Source organism: Lissotriton vulgaris, chromosome 9 (genome assembly GCF_964263255.1).
Source record: "Lissotriton vulgaris chromosome 9, aLisVul1.2, whole genome shotgun sequence".
NCBI classification, from domain to species: Eukaryota; Metazoa; Chordata; class Amphibia; order Caudata; family Salamandridae; genus Lissotriton; species Lissotriton vulgaris.
In genome coordinates this window covers 103,850,835-103,874,332 of record NC_141697.1, presented here as the reverse complement: position 1 = coordinate 103,874,332, position 23,498 = coordinate 103,850,835, and the positions used below count along the sequence as shown (strand labels likewise).

The 23,498-nt window shown below is 42.8% G+C and overlaps 1 protein-coding gene across 1 annotated transcript in view; it reads left to right on the top strand.

Moving 5' to 3' along the window:
• The window catches only part of LOC147689673 (matrix metalloproteinase-18-like), an 88,103-nt gene that overhangs the window by 52,203 nt on the left and 12,402 nt on the right, over positions 1–23,498 (top strand). The window contains exons 6-7 of the mRNA XM_086937143.1: positions 10,287–10,450; positions 14,191–14,362. Coding sequence (XP_086793269.1) covers positions 10,287–10,450; positions 14,191–14,362 — 336 coding nt within the window. The remainder of the gene's footprint in view (positions 1–10,286; positions 10,451–14,190; positions 14,363–23,498) is intronic.

Sequence of the window (23,498 nt, the reverse complement as noted above, 5' to 3'; positions counted from 1 at the left end):
ATTGCATTTGCCAATGGGATGTCAGCCTCTGCCCTCCCTCTATATATTATATGTATGTAGACTTTCTTTCCCAGCTTAGTCCTGTCCATTCTAAATACAGGGTAATCTAGTGGTGCGTACGCCCATTCGATTTTGATGCTAACCTGGGCTTCTTCGTAATATTTACGAATGTTGGTTAGCACTATGCTCCGTTCGTAGACAGATCTTTGGAGCATGGATAACAGGATCCGTGGTGGTACATCCAACCACAGTAGAGATCTTCATAATCTAATTATTGTAAGGAAAAACGCATGCAGAAGGGAATATGGGCTATTTTGCAGTATGTAGTTGAATCTGGATAGTGCTATCATTTTAAATATTACCACCCAGCCCAGAATAGAGAGCAGTAATGTGTTTTAAATCCTTCTCCAGACTTTGAAGTAGCAAGGACAGTTTTTCTCCTTAGTGTGTTCTCTCGTCTTTGGATATCCAGAGTCCCATATGTCCCAGTGTCTGGTGGAAACCCATAATGGTAAGGACAGGTTATCATTTAATGCGTTTCCTGTAGTGGATGTACTGATTTCTAAGCTGTCCCAGGGATGTCTCCAGCTCCTCAAGGTATAGTAGGATATCTTCTGCATACAGAGATATGCATTCCTCCATTGAATCCTCCCATCACTAGACCCGTATTTGGGCACCAACCTGTATCCATTCAACCAGAGCCTCTATCGCCAGCGCGAATAGCATTGATGATAGAGGGCATCCTTGTCTCATGCCCCGCTTGACGGGGAATTCTCTGGAGAGGGCCCTGTTTAGTTGGACTCACGCCCTGGGGTTCGTATAAAGGAGTTTAGTCCATGTCAAGAATTTTGGTCTGATTCTCATTCTTTCCACACTTGAGAATAGGAAGGGCCACTCCAAGGAGACAAGTCTCTTATTGCGTCCAGCGATACCACAGCAAATGGTGCCTTTACCCGCTCGGCAGCAGTGATGGTATTATAAAGGCTTCGACTTTAGCTTGGTAGTTCTATGGGGTATGAAACCATTCTGGTCTGGGTGCAACAGATCCTAACCCCCCCCACCCCCCCGCCCCATGCAGCCTGTTTGCCAGTACTTTGGCTACACTTCAGTGTCTGCATTGAGTAGGGAGGAACATCTTCTGCAGTGGCAAAACACAGGGGAGAGGAGGAGAAGAGAGTAAATAAAGATGTGTATAGCGTAGCTGTTCATCAATGGCAGAGAGGAGAGATTTATTGGAATTCTGCTTTCCCTGTTTCATTGGGTGGGTTGAATATACTTCTGTTTTTTCACTACTTTCGTTGCCATCTATATTTCTGGCTCAAAGCATGACTATTCATCTTGTGTTCTCTTTGCCCTCGTTGTGAGGGGATGATTATCATTCCACTCAGGGTGTTCTCACATTATAAAAGTCATATTTAATTTCACTCTTATTTTACAATATGCACTTAGTCACTTTAGGTACGTAGGATGGTCTGTGATGCCGGTCCTGGCCTCGTTTTGTGGTCTTATGCTAGCTTGCATCGATGGTTTGAATGATGGATGTTATGACTGATTTACGTCCATCATTTGTTTTCCAGGGGTGAATTATAGAAGAGAGACTCGGTTGCTTGAGCATGATTTCATCGCTCTGCTAACTTATATAGGTCAACATGGCTAGCGACGTAGTGGATTTATTTATTGCTACATGACTGCTGCTTTTGGTTGGGCACTTGACCTATATGTTTAGAATACTATGCTGAATATTACACTTGCTTATTTGGTATATTTTGATTGTAGCAGTGTCCACAAACATAGTTGATTTTCTTTTTATTTCTTCTTTTGTATGGTTGACGATGTTGACCCAATGAGCTATCATCATGGAATAATAATTTTTTCCTCTTTCTTGTGAGCAAGCGCACTTGCTTTTGATTATCAGTATCATTCATAAATGGATATTTGATCTATAGTAGGCATGACAAGTTCATTGCAGGGGCGGCTGGAAGATTTTGAAAGTAGTGGGGCTAAAAATGGTATTGTACTATAACGAGCGAGCGAAACAAGCGAGCCCGAACTGCAAAAGGAGGATGCGGAGGGTTTTCCTACCGCAAGAAATTCTTTCAAAAAATGGATTCAAATGGTAGCTTTTACACCACATATTTGCTGCAAATTGTTGCAAACACAGGGTCCAAATGTAGCATTTTAAAGCACAAGTGAGAAGAAAACATTAGAAACATATAAAAAATGTGCCCAAACCTCTAACTGATTTGCTTTCAAAATGACCCCCAAGCCAAACACACACAACCAATGGAAACAGGCCCTCTTAGTGTTTCTACCTGTAACACATCTCTGCCTCTTTACTGTATTGGTTTAGTCATCAAGGCTTACACCATTGGTAACACCATACATTGCAAATACTTTAAATATTAGATGGCGAAAGATCCATCCTAGGATTGTAGTTCATCCTTGCTTTTTAGGTCTCGCCACTCAATGCGCATGCGCATTTTGTAGAGCGAGACTATAGGGCTTTAAACAAACTTTACCCAACTGGCGATTTGGTGCTGTGCCTGTGCGGTTTTAGGTCAATGCGCAAGCGCATTGACCTAAAATGCGCGTGCACAGCACCAAATCGCCGTCTGTTCCCTCAGCCGCACTCCTCCCACACCCCCGCTCAGCCCCCTCCCCTGCCCGCCGTGTCGCATTTTTCCTCCCCCCTCCCCTTCTCTGCCTTCCCTCCGTCTTGTCTTCACTTGCTGTCTCTCCTTTCTCTCGCCGCTCCGCCCCCTCCCCTTATTAACAAAGCTTGTCTTCACTTACTGTCTCTCCTTTCTCTCGTTAACAAAGCTTGTCTTCACTTGCTGTCTCTTTTCTCCCGCCGCTCCGCCCCCTCCCCTTATTAACAAAGCTTGAGAAACTCCTAATCCCGCCCACTTGGTTCTCTGGATGTTAGGGCCATACGTTCGATACCGAAAGGACTTGTCTTCACTTGCTGTCTCTCCTTTCTCTCGCCGCTCCGCCCCCTCCCCTTATTAACAAAGCTTGAGAAACTCGTAATCCCGCCCTCTTGGTTCTCTGGATGTGAGGGCCATACGTTCGATACCGAAAGGACTTGTCTTCACTTGCTGTCTCTCCTTTCTCTCGCCGCCCCGCCCCCTCCCCTTATTAACAAAGCTTGAGAAACTCGTAATCCCGCCCTCTTGGTTCTCTGGATGTGAGGGCCATACGTTCGATACCGAAAGGACTTGCTTGCATAGATTTCATTCATTCTGAGATCTGTAAACCCTGCTCGTCTGCCAGAGCCCTACTCCAGGTGACTAACGTCGCCTTGGATAACCCGGCTCGAGCAGATGGGATTAGCGTCACTCTGTTTACCGACCTCCGGAAGGCGCGCGGCCTGCCAGAGCGCGACTGAACCGGAAGCAAATGCGTAGCTTAATGAGTACGTTATGTACGCGGAACCGCCATGATGGACAACCGTGTGTCGCATCTGCCTCCAATAAGGATGCGGCTTTCGCTTCAACATCCGCACCAGTCCTAAACACCTTCAGCCTTCGGTACAGACTTGTAAAACTTGCATTTGCAAATTCATCTTGCTAGCACGATTTGAAAAAATGTATAAAACATGAACGCCTGCGTTCAGACAGGGGGGCTTGGATGTATGTACATGTTGTACTATCAAAGTTATAACACCCCTGCCAGCCGTGTCGCATTTCTCCTCCCCTTCTCTGCCTTCCCTCCGTCGTGTTTTTTAAACGCAGCGCTTACAAACATAGACAGCATACACAAAAGCTTTCTCAAAATACAGCATGAGAGAATTCTTCACACACACACACAGACACACGCACGCACTCACACACAGACACACACACACATGCACTTGCAAACAGACTCACATGCATGCACTCACATACACACACCCACATGCACACTCAGACACACACACACAACTAGCACAACTAGCGGCAGGCTGAAACACAAAGTAAATAATAAATAAAAAACAACATGTAATCTTTATGACAGGGATTACACTGCCACTGACAAAGGTAAACAAAAGTTAGCTCAGGATCTGCAACACTGCATGTTCTTCTCTTCGCTCAAGTTTGACTTGCAACTGTGGGGAGGGGGCGGTGTAGTCGCCAGAGCACTTCCACCTCATAATCTGGAAGCATAAATCACCCACCCTCCCTCTCCCCATTGTTCTGCTCCCATTTCCTGTAAAGTTCAATTCACACTTTCTGTATTTTGTGGTCTCCTTTACATAGTGCATTACACAGTGAGTTACAGCCCTCAGTTCACGACAGGCGACACTGTTTAAAGCTGTTTTCAAGCTTTCAAGCTTTATTACAAATCACAAAAAAGATGTTTGAGAGAATTCTTCACACACACAGACACACGCACGCACTCACACACAGACACACACACGCATGCATTTGCAAACAGACTCACATGCATGCACTCACATACACACACCCACATGCACACTCAGACACACACACACAACTAGCACAACTAGCGGCAGGCTGAAACACAAAGTAAATAATAAATAAAAAACAACATGTAATCTTTATGACAGGGATTACACTGCCACTGACAAAGGTAAACAAAAGTTAGCTCAGGATCTGCAACACTGCATGTTCTTCTCTTCGCTCAAGTTTGACTTGAAACTGTGGGGAGGGGGCGGTGTAGTCGCCAGAGCACTTCCACCTCATAATCTGGAAGCATAAATCACCCCGCCATCCCTCTCCCCATTGTTCGGCTCCCATTTCCTGTAAAGTTCAATTCACACTTTCTGTATTTTGTGGTCTCCTTTACATAGTGCATTACACAGTGAGTTACAGCCCTCAGTTCATGACAGGCGACACTGTTTAAAGCTGTTTTCAAGCTTTCAAGCTTTATTACAAATCACAAAAAAGATGTTAATATTTCACTTCTGTTCTTGGATTTTCGTCACAATAAAAAACACTGAATATAATCTTCACAAAAGTTATTAACAAAAGTTTAAGCTATTGCCATTACAAATTAAATAAATTATTTAACAATTAATTTAACAAAAAATAAAAGCCATTGTTATTTGTAATATTAATACATCTAAGTCACGTAAATAAAAAACATGTTGCATTACAAATGCTATAGGTGTCACATTTGCGAAAGTTATAACTATTGGCATTGTAAATGACAGAGCTATTAATTTAGCTATTTTAACAAACACATAAATAAAAAAAATGTAATTTATAAGACCAATAGCTCAAACTTTCCTAATGTGAGACCTATTGCATTTCCAATGCTTGTTTTAAGATTAGCCAGACAAACAGAAATTATATTCCAGCAAACTGTGTTTAGTTTGTAAAATATAACATTTACATACTATAAATGTACACAACAGATGGTCCGCATAACAGAAATTGAGGAGCAAAACACACAAACCTGACGACAAGACTTTGGGTGTAAAGATATAGTGAAAGTGACAGATATGGTTTATAAAGTGTTTCAAAAATGACAATCAAGAAAAAGGATTTAACAAAATAAGTTTAATTTTTAAACAAACATAAATAATAAAACAGATATAAATGTAGAGCATAACAATAAATAAAATCAAAATCAGTGAAGAAAGTAGTTTGCATTTAGGGCCTCATTTATGAGGTTTTGCTGTAGGGCAGCACAGCAGTCCTTCCTGCTTTCCGGCCCTACGGCAAAAGAAAAGGGCATGACTGCACCGCATCTATTAGATACAGCGCATTCCTGTCCTTTTATCCTGCACCGGCAAACAATGAGCTGCCGTGCGCCAATGGAGGCACTATGTTAAATGGGACCATATTTACCAGGCAGCTTTAAGCCAAATACAGTGGCCTAGTTCTTCCTCGTACATATGGAGCAGGCTCCTGCACCATGGAACGTCACAAAAAGTGACATTCCAGCAGCACAAGGGGTCTCATAAATGAGGCCCTTAATGTACAAAAGCAAACAAAGTATAAAATGACAACTTTCATTTGGCATTAACAAATAAATAAAAACACACTGGGGCATTCTGCATCAGACTTGTATCAATGTTTTTAATCACGGTGCACTAGGGGGCAAGATTTACCATTTACTCACACAGTGCCAGTGCAGCAGCGGCAAATGCTTCGCAGCGTGTAAAGGAGAGAGGAGGAGAGCACCATATTTATAGAAATATGGCTCTCTCCTCCCCTTTCCCTAGCGCCGGTGCTGAAATCAGCTGCCGTGCGCGACGAAGACACCTTTGCGCCATAGTGCAAGGGTGCCTCGGTGAGTGTAGCAAAGGTTTTGTACTGGAAGGATAGCCTTCGAGTACAAAATACCATGCTTAGACTAACTTTAATGCTTTTCCCTCTTTGTATGTGCGCTGTAAAGTGCAGCACATGTGCAAAGTCGGAAAAGGAAGGAGAAATAAAAAGCATTTCTACTTCCTTGCGCCTACTTCAAAAGGGCACAGTTTTCTGACACTAAACCCTGTCTACTTTATTTAGTGAATAGGGTTTAGCATCAGAAACTTTGGATGGTTGCATGGGAACCATGGTACACTCCCTTGGTGCGAATTAATGCAAAGCGGCACTATACGCTGGTTTGTGTTACTTTTTTTTACAGTAGAGATATATATTATTGCAATAAGTAACATTATACCGTGATGTTCATAAGAAGTACTAAAACGAATTTCAAAGTAATACTGGCATTTAGAATTAAATCTATGAATCTATAAAAAAAGCAATCAAATTCACTTAAAATAATTGAAAGTTAAATAGAAGTTATGGTTGATAGATGTGACACTAGGGTATATAGGATACAGCACAAGAACTCAAAAGACATGAAATCCATAAGTTAAAACACTACCTTAACTTTATTGAGCACCTTTGTTAAACTAAACTTCCACCCTCCCTCACACCATTATACATATTTTGAAAATGTTACTGTATGTGTAATGCTTTACAATAGTCCCTATGTACATAGCCAAGAAATTCAAACCTACAATGCAAATATAAAGGTGAGGAATAAGTCATTACTGGGTTACTGAGACCTGTTCTCTTTCCATAAAAACGCATTTACAGCTTGAATACCTTTTCTATTTGCAGAAGAATATTCTTTTTATTCCTGTAGTGGAGCTAACACAGCACTGTAGAGGTCTCTGTGGGTCCAGGAGAAGCTGACTGTGCTTCCCTGGAACACCGTGATGTCATACAACTCTTGCTGACATTCAAACATTTTGGAACTTAGGCAGGGGTTATATGTGGTTACCCCTTGCAATGAACCTATGCTAACAGTTACAATGCTGAACAATACAAAACTCTTATCAAAAACACACAAGCCTCCTACTACAAAGAGAAAATCATGGCTGCCTCCAACTCCTCCAGGGAGACCTACCGCATAGTAAAAAGTCTCTTGAAAGTCCCTGAACCGCAGCCAGAAGCTGATCCCACCGGTGCCAGGTGTACCCAACTCGCTGAGTTTTTCTCAGCCAAAATTTTAAAAATCATAATGACTTTCCCCAACACCTATCCCTCAACTGACCTCCCAGCTGGGCCCATCGACCCAGACGCACCCACTCTGAGAGCCTTCTTCCCCGTCTCCACCGAGAAGCTGCTGGACACACTCAACCGTGTGAAGAGTGGATCCCCAGATGACCCAGCCCCCATGAGCAAACTCAAATTAGTAGCCCCCACTATAGCTCCCCATCTCACGAGGCTAATAAATGCCTCTCTCTCCGGCGGCATAGTCCCCGCTAGCTGGAAAAGTGCGGTAGTTTGTGCACTCATAAAAAAACCTCACCTAGACCCATTGGACCCATCTAATTTCAGACCCATCTCCCTCCTCCCAGGCATTAGCAAAGTGGCAGAGAGAATTGTAAATGAACAACTCTCCACATTCCTAGAGTCTAACAACCTCCTTCGCCACTCACAGACAGGGTTCAGACCTGGACAGGGGACTGATACCGCCCTTCTGGCCAAGACTGAGGAGACAAGGTCCATCCTAGATGCAGGAGGATCAGTGGCAGTGATCCTCCTGGACTTGAGTGCAGCCTTCGACACGGTGGACCACACCATTCTTCTACACCGCCTCCGAAAAACGGACATTTCGGAGACTGCTTATGCATGGTTAAAATCTTACTTGGAACACAGGACCTTCCAAGTGGCCGATAGCCACAGTCACTCTAGATCTCTCCCCTTGAACTGTGGAGTCCCTCAGGGCTCCTCCATGAGTCCCACACTTTTTAATGTTTACATGGCCCCTCTGGATGACATCGCCATAAAGGTGGTCATGTACGCCGACGACACACAATTAGTCGTCTCCATCAACCAGGCCGATCAATCAATGGATAATCTAGTCTCCTGCCTGCACAACATATCTGTATGGATGGGCGACTCCAGGCTCAAACTTAACGGAGAGAAATCCGAAATCATGCTTCTGGGCAACCCAAACAAACTCCCCAAAACCCTTGCCTGGCCAGCTAGCATGGGCACCCCCCCCCCATACCAAAACAAGAAATCAAAAGCCTGGGCTTCTGGCTAGACCAGGACCTCAGCTTCAGAGCCCAAGCAAGAAAGACAGCCGGCACTTGCTTTGGGCCCATGCGAGCAGCCCGTAAGATCCTTCCGCTTATTCCCCCCCCCCCCAGTCTAGGAAAATTCAGATTCAGGGCCTCATCATATCAAGATTAGACTACGGAAATGCCCTATACCTAGGTGCACCTGTAGCTGTCATAAAAAAACTGCAGCATGCCCAGAACGCCGCAGCAAGACTACTGACTGGAACGAAATCTAGATGCTCAGTCAGACCCTCCCTCAAGGCTCTTCACTGGCTTCCCATCCAAGAACGCAATTCCTTCAAAGCCTTGTGCATCTCCCATAAAATCCTACAAGGCAAGGGTCCACCAATACTGAGACCCCTCATCAAGCCACACAAATCCTCCCGACAGCTCAGGTCGGACACCCTGTTTCTGGCAAACGTACCCAGAATAAGGAAAGCTCGTACTGGCGGTCGCCGCTTTTCTTATAACGCTTCTAAGCTTTGGAACAGCCTTCCCCTCAACATCCGCAAAGAAAACAATCTTCTCTCATTCCGCAGACTGCTGAAAACCTGGTTGTTCCCCCAATAATCCATCCCCAGGAGTACTGTCAAGCTTTCACGATAGCGCTGGGACGCCCAAGGGTAGCTACGCGCTCCAGAAATCCTAAATCAAATCAAATCAAATCAGGGGAGAGGTGTGGTGCAGCAGACAGAGCGTCCGACTCCAGAGCATTGGGCTAACAGTTCGAACACCGGCACCGGCGGCAGCTCAGTTCAGCATCATGTGATTCTGGGCAATAGCTCACTTAATCTCCCCGACGGCCCCCAGCGCCATGAGAACCTTAGGTGATTAGTTTGCGCTTTACAAATCCTGGATTACTATTATTATTATTATTATTATTATTATTATTATTACTCCTCATTCAAATAAGTGAGGGATGGTTCCCTTAATATTCCTCTTGGCTCCACCTAGAGTGAGGGGTTAAGTTAATGATATCTAGTTGAAAAGTGTGAAAAGGTGTGTTCCAATGGCCCTGGGCAAAAGACTACAAGTAGAAGCTCCCTCTTGACCATGTGCTCCCCATCCACCCCCTTAGTAATGAGCAACTGTGCTCCACACACTAACTGCCCAATCGGCAACTTATGGTCCACACCCTAAACACTTGATAAACGTGGCGGAGCTTACCAATGGGCACCACCCGTGACCTTCATTCCACTCACACCAGAAACCATTGGTCGGCTGACTCCAATGTACTATAATACTGTAAAGTTTCCCTTGCACACACACTCATACCCAGGTAATCAGTCAAACACACAACAGCACTGCCCACAGTCACACAATAACTGATTGACCTACCACCTGAGAGTAATAAGCTGGGACTGATGGCAGAAATAAATAACTATGTGTACATGACTTAAGAACGATGTTTCACAATACTGCCACTTTGATACTATCAAATTCTTCTATGTCCTTTTAAAAAATTGAATAATGACAATGTATGGTTCCAGCAACATTCTTCAGTAGGGGTTTCATGGGTCCCGGAATGAAGAGGGGACTGTGTAAGACATGTGCACAGGGGCAGTCACTAATTTGAGCATGCACAATTTTTAACAGATTGAGGAATACTTGGACTGCCATCCGAGGGAAGAGACACATTGGTTACTTGTTTAAGAAGGTCCCAAGAATTTAGCATCAAAGCCACTATATGAGCTGTCACCAGAGCCATCTATCAAGCCTTCGAATAGGACCTCATTGGTTGCTACCTTTATATGTCTTTACTTTATACCTACAGGTAAACACTTTTGGGAACTGAACCAGCTGAGCAAAACTTTGACACCAAAGAAAGGATACCCACAGCTGATCACTTCCAAGTGGAAACTCCCAGCTTCCATTGACGCCACAATACGGATGCAGAACCCCACGGGGGACCAGGACGGCAAAATCTTCTTTTTCAAGGTAAAGAATCTCACAGGAGTATTTTTCTATCAACTTAAGTAGAGCTTCTATACCAGCCTGACCTTACTTGAAATGGAAGCACAAACTGCTTCTTCCTTGAGTTTGCCTGGATTCTTCCAGGTCCCCCCTGATCTCCTTTGTGGGATACTGAGGCCCAGATTCTGAACAATATCACTCAATGCAGCACAGCCTCTCAAGAGGCTGCGTTGCGTTGCGTTGCGTTGCTTGACAGGGAGAGACGAGGAAAGCACCATATTCACAGAGAAATGGCTCTCTCCTCCCTTCTCCCTAGCGCTGGCTCTGATTTCAGCTGCCATGCGCCAAGAACACACCTTAGCACCAAGTGTGTGCCTGAGTCTACCATAGGTTTTGTACAGGAACGATACTCTTCATGTCCAAAAGCATTTTCTACTTTGTATGTTTGCTACACAGTGAGGCACACGTGCAAAGTCGGAAAGGCACTTTAACACCTCTTCTCATTGGCGTTAGTTTTTGGTGCGAATTCCTTTCTACTAATGTTAGTGAATAGGGTTTAGCGTCAAGAAGCATGGGTGGTCCTCTACCCACCGCAATGAAACCTTGACCGGGTGGAAGCGAACAATGCATATGACTCTGGGTAGATCATCAGCTAAAGAACTTGCTTTACCATGGACGCAATTCTCCGCGGTCTTTGGCTGTAGCTAAAACACCCCTGGGTACGTGAGATCATCGCTAGAAGCTGGAGCCATAAGCCAGCAGGATAAGACTGTGTGGACTTTCCATCATGCATAGGGCGAGGATGTGGGAGATACACCAGACAGCATCATCACAAACTCAAGCTGAGCAGCAAACTACTGAGAAAGGAAAGGCGGTCTAAGTACAGAAACAACAGATTAAAAAACAAAGTTCTGCTTGACAGTGCAGTGGCTAGACCAAACAAAGAGTTATGTATTGTTATTGTATCTTAAATCCTAGCAATCAAAACTATTCACTAACACCGTTTTATCACCCTGGAAGCTGAAACACAACAATGTGTAAGTCCATAGTCTTTTGGATCAACTTATTTCCCAGCCTAGGTCAGGTCAGGTGGTCATTAAGAAGGACGTGGTGGACTGAAGGTGGTGAAATTCCAATGCAAGAGATAACGTTGATGCAAAGATGGGGATGTTTATTCTTGGATAAACTAAACCAACTATCTGAGAAGTCAATGATTGTAGTTGACTCCCACCGAAGTTGGTTGGACGGTTCATCGGCACCAGGCTTCAGTAACAAGTGTACAGTTTGCATAGCAACCCACTTTTGTGAAAACACTACCAAAATGATGATGTGCCATGTTTCCATAACCACCCCTGCTCTAGCACAAGCAACAGACACACTACAGCTCACCACCAAGGTAGCTCCACACACAGTGCGGGAAAGTAGCACAGAGTAAAAAGGATAAGTGGCCGGTCCTGATACCACATGACAGATATCATTAGATCACACGTTAGGGGGTGAAACTCGTGGCTCCATCAACCTTTCAGTAAATTGACACAAGAGGACTGCAGGCTTTTCAGCAACATTCAATCCCTTGCAAAGAGAATCTACATGTAGCAGCACACTGCCAAATGTTGTGCTTCGCAAACCGAGCAGCAAAGTGTGACACTAGAAAAGCCCCCAAATTCAGCCTGTGAATGCCAGGCACCATAACCAGCTTCAGAAGCATTACATCCCATGGATGCATAACCACTATGGAAGGAAACAAAAACGTCATCCACTGGAAACCAGTTACCACCAGTTGCAGAATCCCAACCGTCCCAAGGAAAGGAAGGATCACGATACCATATCAACCAAAGTTGATGTCCTCACAAAAACAACGCAATTACAAGAGATTCCTTGGACGAGCAGGACAAATACAACAACACAACTGTTGAATAATGCCTCATATGCAACACCAAAGATAACATAGGAGAGGGGGATCAAGAGGCAGACACCCAAATAGGGATCCAGAGACCGGCATGGACCAAAGCCAGACTGTAGCCTCACATCGGTGTCCCAGATATCAAGAGAAATTGCATGGTCAACAGAGGGCAAGGAGAATCCTGATGTAACTAAATGCACTGATCGGCAGGAAAACAGCACACACTGAATGGAGAAATCCCACTAATGACCATACCTAAAATCCCAAGGCACAGAGATAAGGCCCAAGAGGCACCATGGTGAAAAAAACATTGAAAACACTGCATCAGGGAGACTGCGGGCAAAATTGCAAAAAGAAAAACTTGGGTTATGAAGTGAGAACCATGCCAAATCACCACAAAAGAAATGGGGAAAAAACGCTGCAGAAAACCTGCAGGACTCAAATGAAAGGACTACAAAAAGTCCTTGAGGAGGTCAACAAGCCACCCGGATGTGAAGGTGGGTGCACACAGGACTGTTGGACCATCTTAGGAGCACAGTCTGAGAAGGGCAGTGATCTTGGCACCAACTAGAACAGCCATCAAGCAGGAAAGCTAAAAACTCTACAGACAAACAGCTGGAAGAAAGCCACATTAAGATACTTACTCTATCTTGCCCACTAAATGGACAGCCCTGCCATGTACAAGGCCCTCCGTGCCTACCACACCCAAGGGCCACCAAAGCCACAACTTTCGAAAGTGCCCATGCAGAAGCGAAAACTACCCAACACTGCTCTCGAAGCAAAGCACAAACCCAGTCTCAGTCCCTGGAGAATGGCTCAAAAGGACTCACGACAACAGCAGGTCAAATGACCACCTGCACCACAATCCAGGTGAGAGCCACTTACCCTCAGAATAAACCACAGAGGGACCCCAACCAAAGGCTACAAATCCATGAAGGTCTGTCAGCAGATACACAAAAAATAACAGGAATCATGATCTTCTCTGCCTGTGGCTGTGGGGTGAGAGGACGAGGACCCTCACTAGGCAGGAGCAGCCCTGTGAGGGAAGATATAGAAAGGAAGAAAAGACTTCTGTGTAAGAAGTCAGGGGCTTCTTGAGTTTCTTTGTAGCGGAGCATGTAAATAGGGGAACGAGAAAGAAGAGGATCATAGTTTCTGCTGCGGGAACGTACACATCGTAAAGGGGGAGTGGTGCACTTGCAATGCAGACAATGGGGAAACAGGGCGACAATCTAAGTAAGACTTTTTTAAAGCAAAAATGGTAGTGATAGGACTTGGTAAGAAGTCGTGTGGAGGTGGCATTTTTCCCCTGTTTACAAATTTAAGGTAAAATCCCCTCACCCCACAGAAAGAAATGTAAATAAAAATAGCATTTTTGTAAATTATGTTTCTAATGCAATATTACAGTACCATACCAATCACAACCTCAAATTGTAATTACTCTAGTATAGTTATCTGCAACAGGGAAGGGCATTGTTTGACTGGGCAAAACATGTGTGTTTAACATAGTGCTTAATACCACAGGTTTTGAAGTTTCTAAACTAATAACCTAGGATGGTATACATTGTCCTGCATGTGATGGCAAATATCAGCAGTGAATATTTAATACACTGAACCATCAAGATGGATACTACTGAGGAAATGCCCAACATCTGTGGTCTTAAAAAAAAAAAAATGATCATCCCTTCAGAAGATCCTCGCTATACCATTCATAAGTTAGTTACGTTGATGGTCTAAATTGTCCTGAGATGAACTGTTTTCCCACAGCCTAGAAACTGGATTTTATCCAATTCTGCTGCCTTTGGGCCACGTCTATTGTTTTTTTTTATTATTGAGTATTATTCATTTTTATACCCAACAGGGGGACAAATACTGGAAATTTGATCAAGATCAGATGGAAGCAGGATACCCAAAGAAAATAAAAGATGGATTCCCTGGGGTTCCTGACAACGTGGACGCGGCATTCACCCAACCGGCCATAATTGCTAAAAGTGGAAAAGTCATTAGAGGGGAACGAATTTTCTTCATTAAAGGTACTGAAAGAGGTCTATGTTGAAGTCTCCTAATTGCACCACTGTTAGATTTCTGCAGCATATTTGCCCAAAATAGTTACTCAGTTTTGGGGGTGGGAGCTTTGACTGACCAAGCAATTAGTTACACACTGGGAATGATCTCCGTCTTTCCATTACACACTTATATCATGCACATATCATCAGTGAGCAAAGGGAGTTTGCACTTGAGTATCATTGGACAGCAGATGTGAAATGGAAGTCCAAGCTTCCCAGAAACTGGCTGATGTCTCCAGCAGGGAGACCGGACATGAAGACGTTGTAGGCTCAGACCAAGTCTCATTTCAAGGTACCTGAAATAGTAGTTCCATGAAGCAACAGAGTTATTTAGGAGAATATTTTTCCTGTAGCAGGAGCACCTAGAACAGCCTGATATGAGGGAAAGAACTGGTCGCAGATTATACACAACCCCCCAGAAAAGAGAAAAAGTTTCAAACATGGGTGGGAGGGAGAGAGAGAGAGAGAGAAAGACTGCTCGACCTACCTACCTACCTACCTACCTACCTACCTACCGACTGACCGACCAACCTACCAACCTAAGTGGCACCAGTCTGCATGTTCCATCATGCTATGATGTCTTGAAAATGACTACAGTTACTGCTATTTTGGGAAAGTGTATCTTATATGCATGCACTTAAGATGCATTTGGGTGGCTAGACCCCTTACAAAAAGAACATAGGGATACAATGAGTCCGTTGTTAATCGTATCCTACAGAATTCTGTTGGCAGGTTGTTGGTCAAGTATTCAATTGCTTTAACCAACCCAAGGTCTAGGACAGCTGTTCCATTCATTAGCACTAACAAACATCTGCTTATTTAAGTGCCAAGAGACCATTGAGTTTGTGAAGTGCCCTACACCAGGGGGTCAGCATTTATATGAATATTTTGATTTGTAAACTAATAGGAGGAGGTGTGGTTAGCTCAGTGGACCCCATGTATCTTACACACACAAGAGTTGGTGCCTTTAGTTTGAAATAAAAAGCACCCTGTCTCAAGATCCGAAGTCTTACTATTCAGTTTCTTCGGAAGTGGCTGTGAAAAGACAATCAAGATTGGTGAGCGATGCACAGAGTAGAGTTCTGCATATATTCAGCGCAATTATTTTTTATTGATCAGTTTAGTTTGGTACTTTTCAAGTGCACTTCACAGGCTCTCTGCCTCTGTGTAGAGGGATTCTTCTCACAACATGTAAAACTGGGGCTGGGTCCAAGCAGAAGTACCCACAATATGGGCATAATGAAGTGTGAGATCTCTGCACCTTGATGGTATTAACCTTTCTAAAGCAGCAACTAGGGACAACAAAAGACAGACGTGGCCTTGAAACCTCATCTTGAACAAGAGAAACTACATTCCCGCCCATCATTTCTACCATCTGCCACATAGCAGTTCCCAGGGAGAACTAATCATCAGCCCCTTGCTACCAAGGTTCTTGGGATTGCTAAAAGTAGTCCTGCCTTCATCCTCCTCAGTTCAGTGTCTGGTTCGTCACCCTTCCTGCCGGCAAGAAGAATCCAGGCAATACACTACCACCATCTTCAAAGATCTCCTCGCCCCATCTTGTGCCATTGCAAAACAAGGGACATTCAAAATAGATCCCTCTTTGCTTTTGTAATTAATATTGTGAGCCAAACTTTCAGAGTGAGCATCAGAAGACATCTGCTCAAGCATTTGGAGAATCTCCATTCCAGCGTTTACTTTATTTACCCCGTATACACTCTCACATTGATTGATCTTAAGGTTACTGCTGTGAGCACAACCTAAACCTCTTTATAGTTCCCAACATATGGATTCAGCCATTACTTCATGCTTTCAGTCCTTGGGCTGATCAGATGTATATGCTAAAGCTGTTGTCTAATAGTAGTCTTCCAAGAGATTATCAAAAGTACCCGTCTGACATATGAATAATATTATTTCGTTCAACAGTTTTGTATCCTCAGATTGCATGCACACTTAAAAAAGCCTTTTCTGTATTCCATAAAAATTGACCTTGACTTAAAACTTACAAGTGCCTCTCCTTCCTTTACATCCTCTCCATGGTTCCTTTGCACAACCTTCTTTAAGTCACACGCCTGTTTGCCATCATCCCAATTGTATTTCTGCAAATTACCCACTTCTCTTTTCAAAGCTCATAAGCTCTCCATTACAGTTCATACCCCAGCAAACTAACAATACCTAGCCTCCTGTAGCTCATCAATTAAAGCAGCCAACCATTTTCGCAAATTCATATAACCCCTCCCACTAAAGAACACACCTAACTCCTATTAATTTAATCTACCACATGAAACAGGAGTAAATGCATGGGATGTTTTGCTTAAGAACACAAGACGAATCCCCATAAGCAACAATAGCCACAGAGAAAAGCCACTGACCATGGATTCTGGAGCACCGTGCAGCACAATGTAAAGCCCTCCTATGCCTCGTTCGGGGTAGTTAGCGCTATATAAATTACAATACTATATACATTACAGTTAGATATTGTAAAAATATCTTACTTCCAATGTATTATTATTATTGTTTTTTGATTGAGCGCAGACATATCACCGGGTTAGGGTCTTATGCTGGTGCGAAAGCGTTAGCAGATATTAATCACAGAGTTAGGGGTGCTTAGAACATCCAGGTTTTTAGCTCTGTTTTGACTAGTCTGCGATGGCTCGGAGGCATGTAGAGAGCTGGTTTCACAATTGAGGGGCTAAGTAGGAAAAAGATCTGCCACCATTTCTGACAGTTCGAGCTCTAAAGGCTACCAGTAGATGTTTTCCTACTGACCTGAGATTTCTTATTGGCGCACACCAGTTAAGTTTTCTCAATAAGTACTGTGGCCCGTTACCATGTAGAGTTTTGTGTGCAAGACAAATAAACTTGAAGCATGATTGTTTCCTTATTAGTAACCAGTGTAGGGATTTTAAGATGGGGCAGATAGAGATCGAGGTGGAAGGTGTAGTACCAGTCTAGATGCAACACCTGAAGCCTGGTATATAGTTTCTCATTTATGGACAACATTAAGGCGTTTCCATAATCCAGGCGACTATTTGTCAAACCCTGTACCAGGGCTCTCCTGGGTTCTGAAGAAATCCATTGGAAGATTTTTTGTGGAGTACGCATGATGCCATAGCAGGTACCCGGGATATGGTTTACCTGGTCCTTCATAGACAATTTGTTATCAATTATTACGCCTTGATTTCATGCTGTTGTTTTTGAGGGACAAGGGCCAAGACGAGTCGGGCACCAGTCATCTTACCAGAATTCCTGTGCTTTTCCAAATAATATAACCTCGGTCTTGCATGCATTAAGTTGAAGGCAATTTTTCTGCATCCAGATGGTTATGTGATCCATGCAGTTTTTGAAGTCCAATTTTGGTGTTGGGTGGATTGGGTCCCATGGTTATTATCAATTGGGCATCATCAGCATACAAGATTACTTCAAACGCATATGATCTGATTACCCTTGCCAGCAGAGTGCCGTAATTGTTAAACAGCATAGGGCTGAGTGCAGATCCCTGTGGGACTCCTTTGTCAACAACTATGCTGTGAGAAGCATGAGGTTCTAGTTGTACAGAGATTGTCCGTCCCTTCATGTAATTCCTCCGCCAATTGAGGGATTTCCCTCTGACCCCCGTCTCCTCTAACCTCTGTGTTAGGATTGTGTGAGAGATGATGTCAAAAGTGGCCGATGAATCTAATAAGACCAGCATTGATGCCTTGTCCATCATCTCTAGAGAAAGTCTTATGCTATCTACTACCTCTACAAGAGTTTTTTCAGTGTTATGTCTTGCTCTGAAACCTGACTGGCAAGGGTTGAACAGTTGACGGCCTTCTAGATATATTGTAAGTTGTTTGTTGACCAATGATTCCATTACTTTCCCGAATTATGGAAGCGTGGAGATTGGCCAAAAGTTACCTAATTCGTTCAGATCTGCCGTTGGCTTTTTGAAGATTGGTTTAAACCTTGCTCAATTCCATTTTGCATGCTCAGTCTCTATATTTAAAGACATGTTGAAAAGGTATGGAAGTCTATTGAATAGGACAGGGGATAGAATTGACAAAATGTGGGGTGGAGCTAGGTCTTCTGGTGAACCTGATTTGGTCCTATTGAGTGCGGTTCTAACCTCCTCCTGGGTTAGTGCGGTGAACTCATCTAGCTGTGCGGGTGATTTCCATTTTGTCTTTCTCTATGCTTACTTATAGTTCATCTACCATGTCTTGTGAAGCAGGGATGACGATCTGACAGGATGAGGGGTTTGTGAATTCTTTTAGGATTATATATATATTACCTCTTGAGAGTTGGCTGCCTTTTTGATTCTTTTAATGATATGAGTCTTCCTGTCTTCTTTGATATTATTTAAGTATTGCCTGCAAGTTATTTTATAGGCTTGTCTGTGCTCCGTAGTTTTTGCTGCTCTTCATTTGTGTTCAGCTTTCTTGCTTGCCGAATTTTCTATTTTCAGAGAGTCAGTAAACTAAGATGAGGCTCTGACTTTGTGATTGACTTTGCTGCAATGCTGCTGACTTTTTAGACTGGTGCTAATTTATCTAGGGATTGTATGATTGATTTCTCAAAGACGTCTAGTGCCAAGTCTATGTTCTTTTGGCCCGATAGTGTGGGTGGACTGAAATGTATGGAAAAAGAGGCTTGTTATATTTTTCTCCAGGACCTGGTTAGTTTCTGACCTGGTATCCTGCCTTAATAGGGTATTGCTACTTGTAGGTGGAACTTTAATAGTCTGTGGTCTAACCAGATCAAAGGGATGGGAGGGTTCACCCTGATGTTTGCTTCCTTTGTGAACAAAAGATCTAGAGTGCGCCCTGCATGTCCACTCACCTTCTGAACAAGCCCTAAGGTTTTGAGATGTGTAATTAATTGCCTATTATCCACTTCTGAAGAAAAGTTCTGCATGATAGTTGAAGTCTCCTAGGAGTAGAAAATTGTCTGCGGCCAAAATAGGGGGGGGCAATAAGTTCCATCTGATTATTATTAAAGTTAGTTTTAGGCCTAAAGTTCTGTAAACGAGAGCCCCTCTCCAGGATCCCGTACTGAGTTTTTTTATTCTAAAAATACATAGTTCAATCCAGTCAGCGGTGAGTGATTCAACTATACTGATCTTTAGTCTCTTGCTGTAGGCTATTGCGAGACCGCCCCCTCTTTTCTGTGTGTACTGCGGGGGTAGACACTCCTACTGATCGTGGCATGCTGTTGGTCACTGGGCCTGGCCTGCCCCATGGGACACCCATCCCACTTGTTATTTTAAAAATTATTTTCAATCTCTTAGGAGCAAGATAGATTGTCCTGGCTCCCAGGAGAGGCCAGCAGGATCATAGTAACCTATAGTATTTATTTTATTTGGTCCCAAGGGGCTCATTTTGGGACCCCACCAGCCCCCTCTTAAGGTCCAGGGAATCAGGGTACCACTGAACAGTGACGCACCCAACAGAAAAAAAGGCTCGGCCACTCACATCTCTTTTATTTGAAATTACATGCCTGTGGGATTCCCACGGGACTCCTGCAAACCTAAATATCCAGCTATCTATACATTTTGAACCTTAATTTCTCAAAAACGATTAAACAGATTTACATCAAATCACAAAAAGCATGCTTTCTGGGTAAAAGTCTAGCTTTCCGTCAAATTTGGTCTACTCCCTTTCCACCGGTTTTGCTGTAGGTCTGTTCAAATATACCTTTGGAAATTGCTTGGAGAAGTTGCATGTTGGGGCCCACTACGCAAACTCTGATTGCTGGGCCTACGCAAAATGTTTGATTCCAGGGGCTAATTAAAGTTTTTTGCGACCTCTTAACTTTTTTAGCATCTTGCGATTACTAACACACTCTGCTCAAGAAACTAATTTCATACTTAAAAACTTAAAGATGGAGAGCTGAAACCTGAGAGCAGCTGGGCTGGCATACAACATCTGGCCTGACATTTTCAAGTCTCATAAATAGACCTGAGTGGTTACCTACTTCAAAAGACATGCTTATATGTTCAATGCAATTTATTCATGAGCTTTGTTTGTGACCTCTTCCCTTTTTGCATATCTCAGCATGAATAACAAGCACTCTAAACAGAAAAATACAAAACTAACAACAGAGAGCATCTGGACTACCATGCAGAATTGAAAAAAAGAGATTAGTCATAGCTGATCGGGCAGACTCAAGTCTCAGGGCAACATCGATGCAATTTCCCAGTGTAATGAATTAACTCCCATGTTTAGCAATCCTATTGCATACACGACTAACACTTTCCCAATCCTTCTCGCTTACTGAACTATTGTTTGAATGTTTTCTTTCTCCTCCAATTCTTCTGAGCTTAAAAATGAAATTTGGAGTGGTGCTGAGTATTAGAATATCCAATTTATGTAGACCAGAGTTTACTGCTTAACTACATTTTATAACTCCATCTTTGAAGAATATTTATCGTAGCAGTATTCTTACCCCAAGATTTTAAAACAGGAGATAAAGTGCATTACAGGCTCTTTCTTGCACTCGCAAAACGTGCAATACCCTCAATACTTTACCAAGTTACTACTTAGTTTTTACATTGGCAGGCTGAGAAAACACATTTTAGGCATTCTTTATTTGTTGATCTTTTAATTGACTTAGATATGCAAAACTGCTCACCTTTCTGCACAAATTCACCTCCGGTTTGAGCCGATGATATCACCTTGATTTATGATTTTATTGGGTCCTTTTAGGCTGTGTATGAGGCCTTGTCATGCCAGCCCTCCTCAACTCCAGAACCCTTTATAGATGTGGGTAACCATTGCACCTACGACTTTAAACCCTTTTCTTGACAAGATTTCCCATAAAATCCATGAGAATGAGCTTTTCTCTGAATTCCTGATTCTGTGACTCAACTTTAGGAAGGCAGCCTTACAGGCTAGACCCTACCTATTCAATCACACCAAAGTCTGCATTGTATTGTATAGAAAAGCACCATGAAGTTATGTTTGGGAAAGCCTCTTGGCCATAAGTCAACAAAGGTAGGATGAGGCGAATAGTATAGGTACATTCCCCATTCGCCATGTGTGCTGGTTTCCACTCTCTACCAAATATCATTATCTTTGTTTTATTTCTATGGAAACTAAACTTCTTACTTTTCTTGTAAATGTCCAAAGCTGTAAGGGACCAAGTTAGGCTTATTTGGGTCTATCCATACTCAAAATGTAATCTGCATATTGTAATATATACATTTCTCTTATCCCAATCTGTGGAAGAAAAGCTATATTCATGGCAGTAGTATTCAGATTGAAGAGCCTTGGTACCCAAGCTCATCCTTGCTTCAGACCTCCATTTTTCTCAATGTGTTCTGAGATGCATGAGCCTCTCACCCAGGTCTCGGTGTATGAAGATTCACTTGCCCCGAGTAAAACATTTGGGATTTCCTAAACCATAGGTTTTCTCCAAAGGACACCTCGCTCAACCTCATTAATTCCACACTGCAATTAACATTACATAACGTAAGCTGTCCATCAGTATGTTTTTTGTTTGATATATAAAAAATTATAGTGCTAATACACTATTAATAGTACTGCATTGGGGTCTAAATCCTGTTTGGAAAAATGGGAATATATTATTGTCTTTCAATTGTATCCTTGAATAGCATTCATATTTAATAGAACTAAATGATAATTTGATGATTTTGAATGGGGGTCCATCTTATGAAAAGGATGAAGGATCAGCCTTTCCCTGAGTTGGGGATCATCATGGAATCTATAAAGTGATGCTTTGTGGCAGAGTAGCTTGTGCATGTACAGGGCTATCTAATATATCATACCCACCTATCTGGGTCCACACAATTTTCATCAGAGAGGTCCAACGCCATCCAAGGTATTAATGAAATCTCGTGATTTCTTTTGGCCATTAGAATTACACATTTTGTAAATATGCGCACATTAGGATCTAGTATTTTAATTTTTCCTAACCCAATCCATTTTCTCATAGGTTTTTTTTAATGTGGGTATTTTAGACAGGATGTCTTGACTATACACCCTGACATGGAAAACGCCTTTGTTGAGCTCTTAGATCTCTTCCAAGTGTCCTAAGTGATGAAGAAAACCTACAATGGGTTTTAGTTGTGTTGCCATGGGTTCTGAGTTGGTGAGGTATGATTTGTCTGTGATCTATTTAAGGCATACAATCATTCTTTCCCTAAATGAGACAGTGTTATACTCATCAGGGCTTTCACAGTTAAATCTATTGTGTTCAGCTTGAGAATCCTGCAGTTTCTTAAATTCTCCCCAGATGTTATGTTCCATTTAACTCCTTACAGCTGCATGTTTTCTTTTCCTACCACAGTCAATAAGGAAATCATTCCGGAGGAACATAGCATTGGAGGCGGCAACCAATTCTGCTGCTCTAGAGGGGGAAATGTGTGTGTAATGAGTTTTAAGATGGAGTACCAGATATTGTATGTCCACCAAGGGACTGTAGATTCAATGCATGTAGTGGTTCAATTATTAAACCTCCTTCTGGCTCCTTTTTAAGCTTTGCATCAACATCTTGTTTATTCCCCAGTCAGTATCTATTGATTCTAAATCCTCATTATAAATGTGGTAACACACCCAATTTAATTTGAAGTCTCCTTTTAATATAACTTCTGTGTCCTTGTGGATATATGTCAATGTCTCAATGTGTCTTTAAAACGATTTCACAATAGGAATGTGTGCAAGTTTAAATACAAATTTATCAGTGGAATGAGGTGGAGCGTCCTCGACCACATAGCCAACTATTAATTAACAAGGCTGGACAGAAGGGAATTTTTGGGGAAAGCAAATGTACCCTAACATGTAAGGCTGTAGATGCATATATTGTCAAACCACCATGTGGTCTGCCATGGTTGTTCATTTTTAACCGGCTTGTAAAATCTTGGGAAACTCATATTGTAACAGATTTCATGTCATGTCAAGTTATAGATGTCATGGTCCCAACTATGTCCAGCTACTTCTTCATATTGTAAATTTCGCTCCCAACCTGCCTCATTCCAAGAGATTATAGTTGAGTGGCAAGTTTGTAAACAGCCAAAATACATACATTTAGTTTTTTTTATAAAAGTGTGGGCCAGATGTAAAGCCAGAGGTCAGCTTCTTAAGCTTTAGCAAGCCAGTCCCAT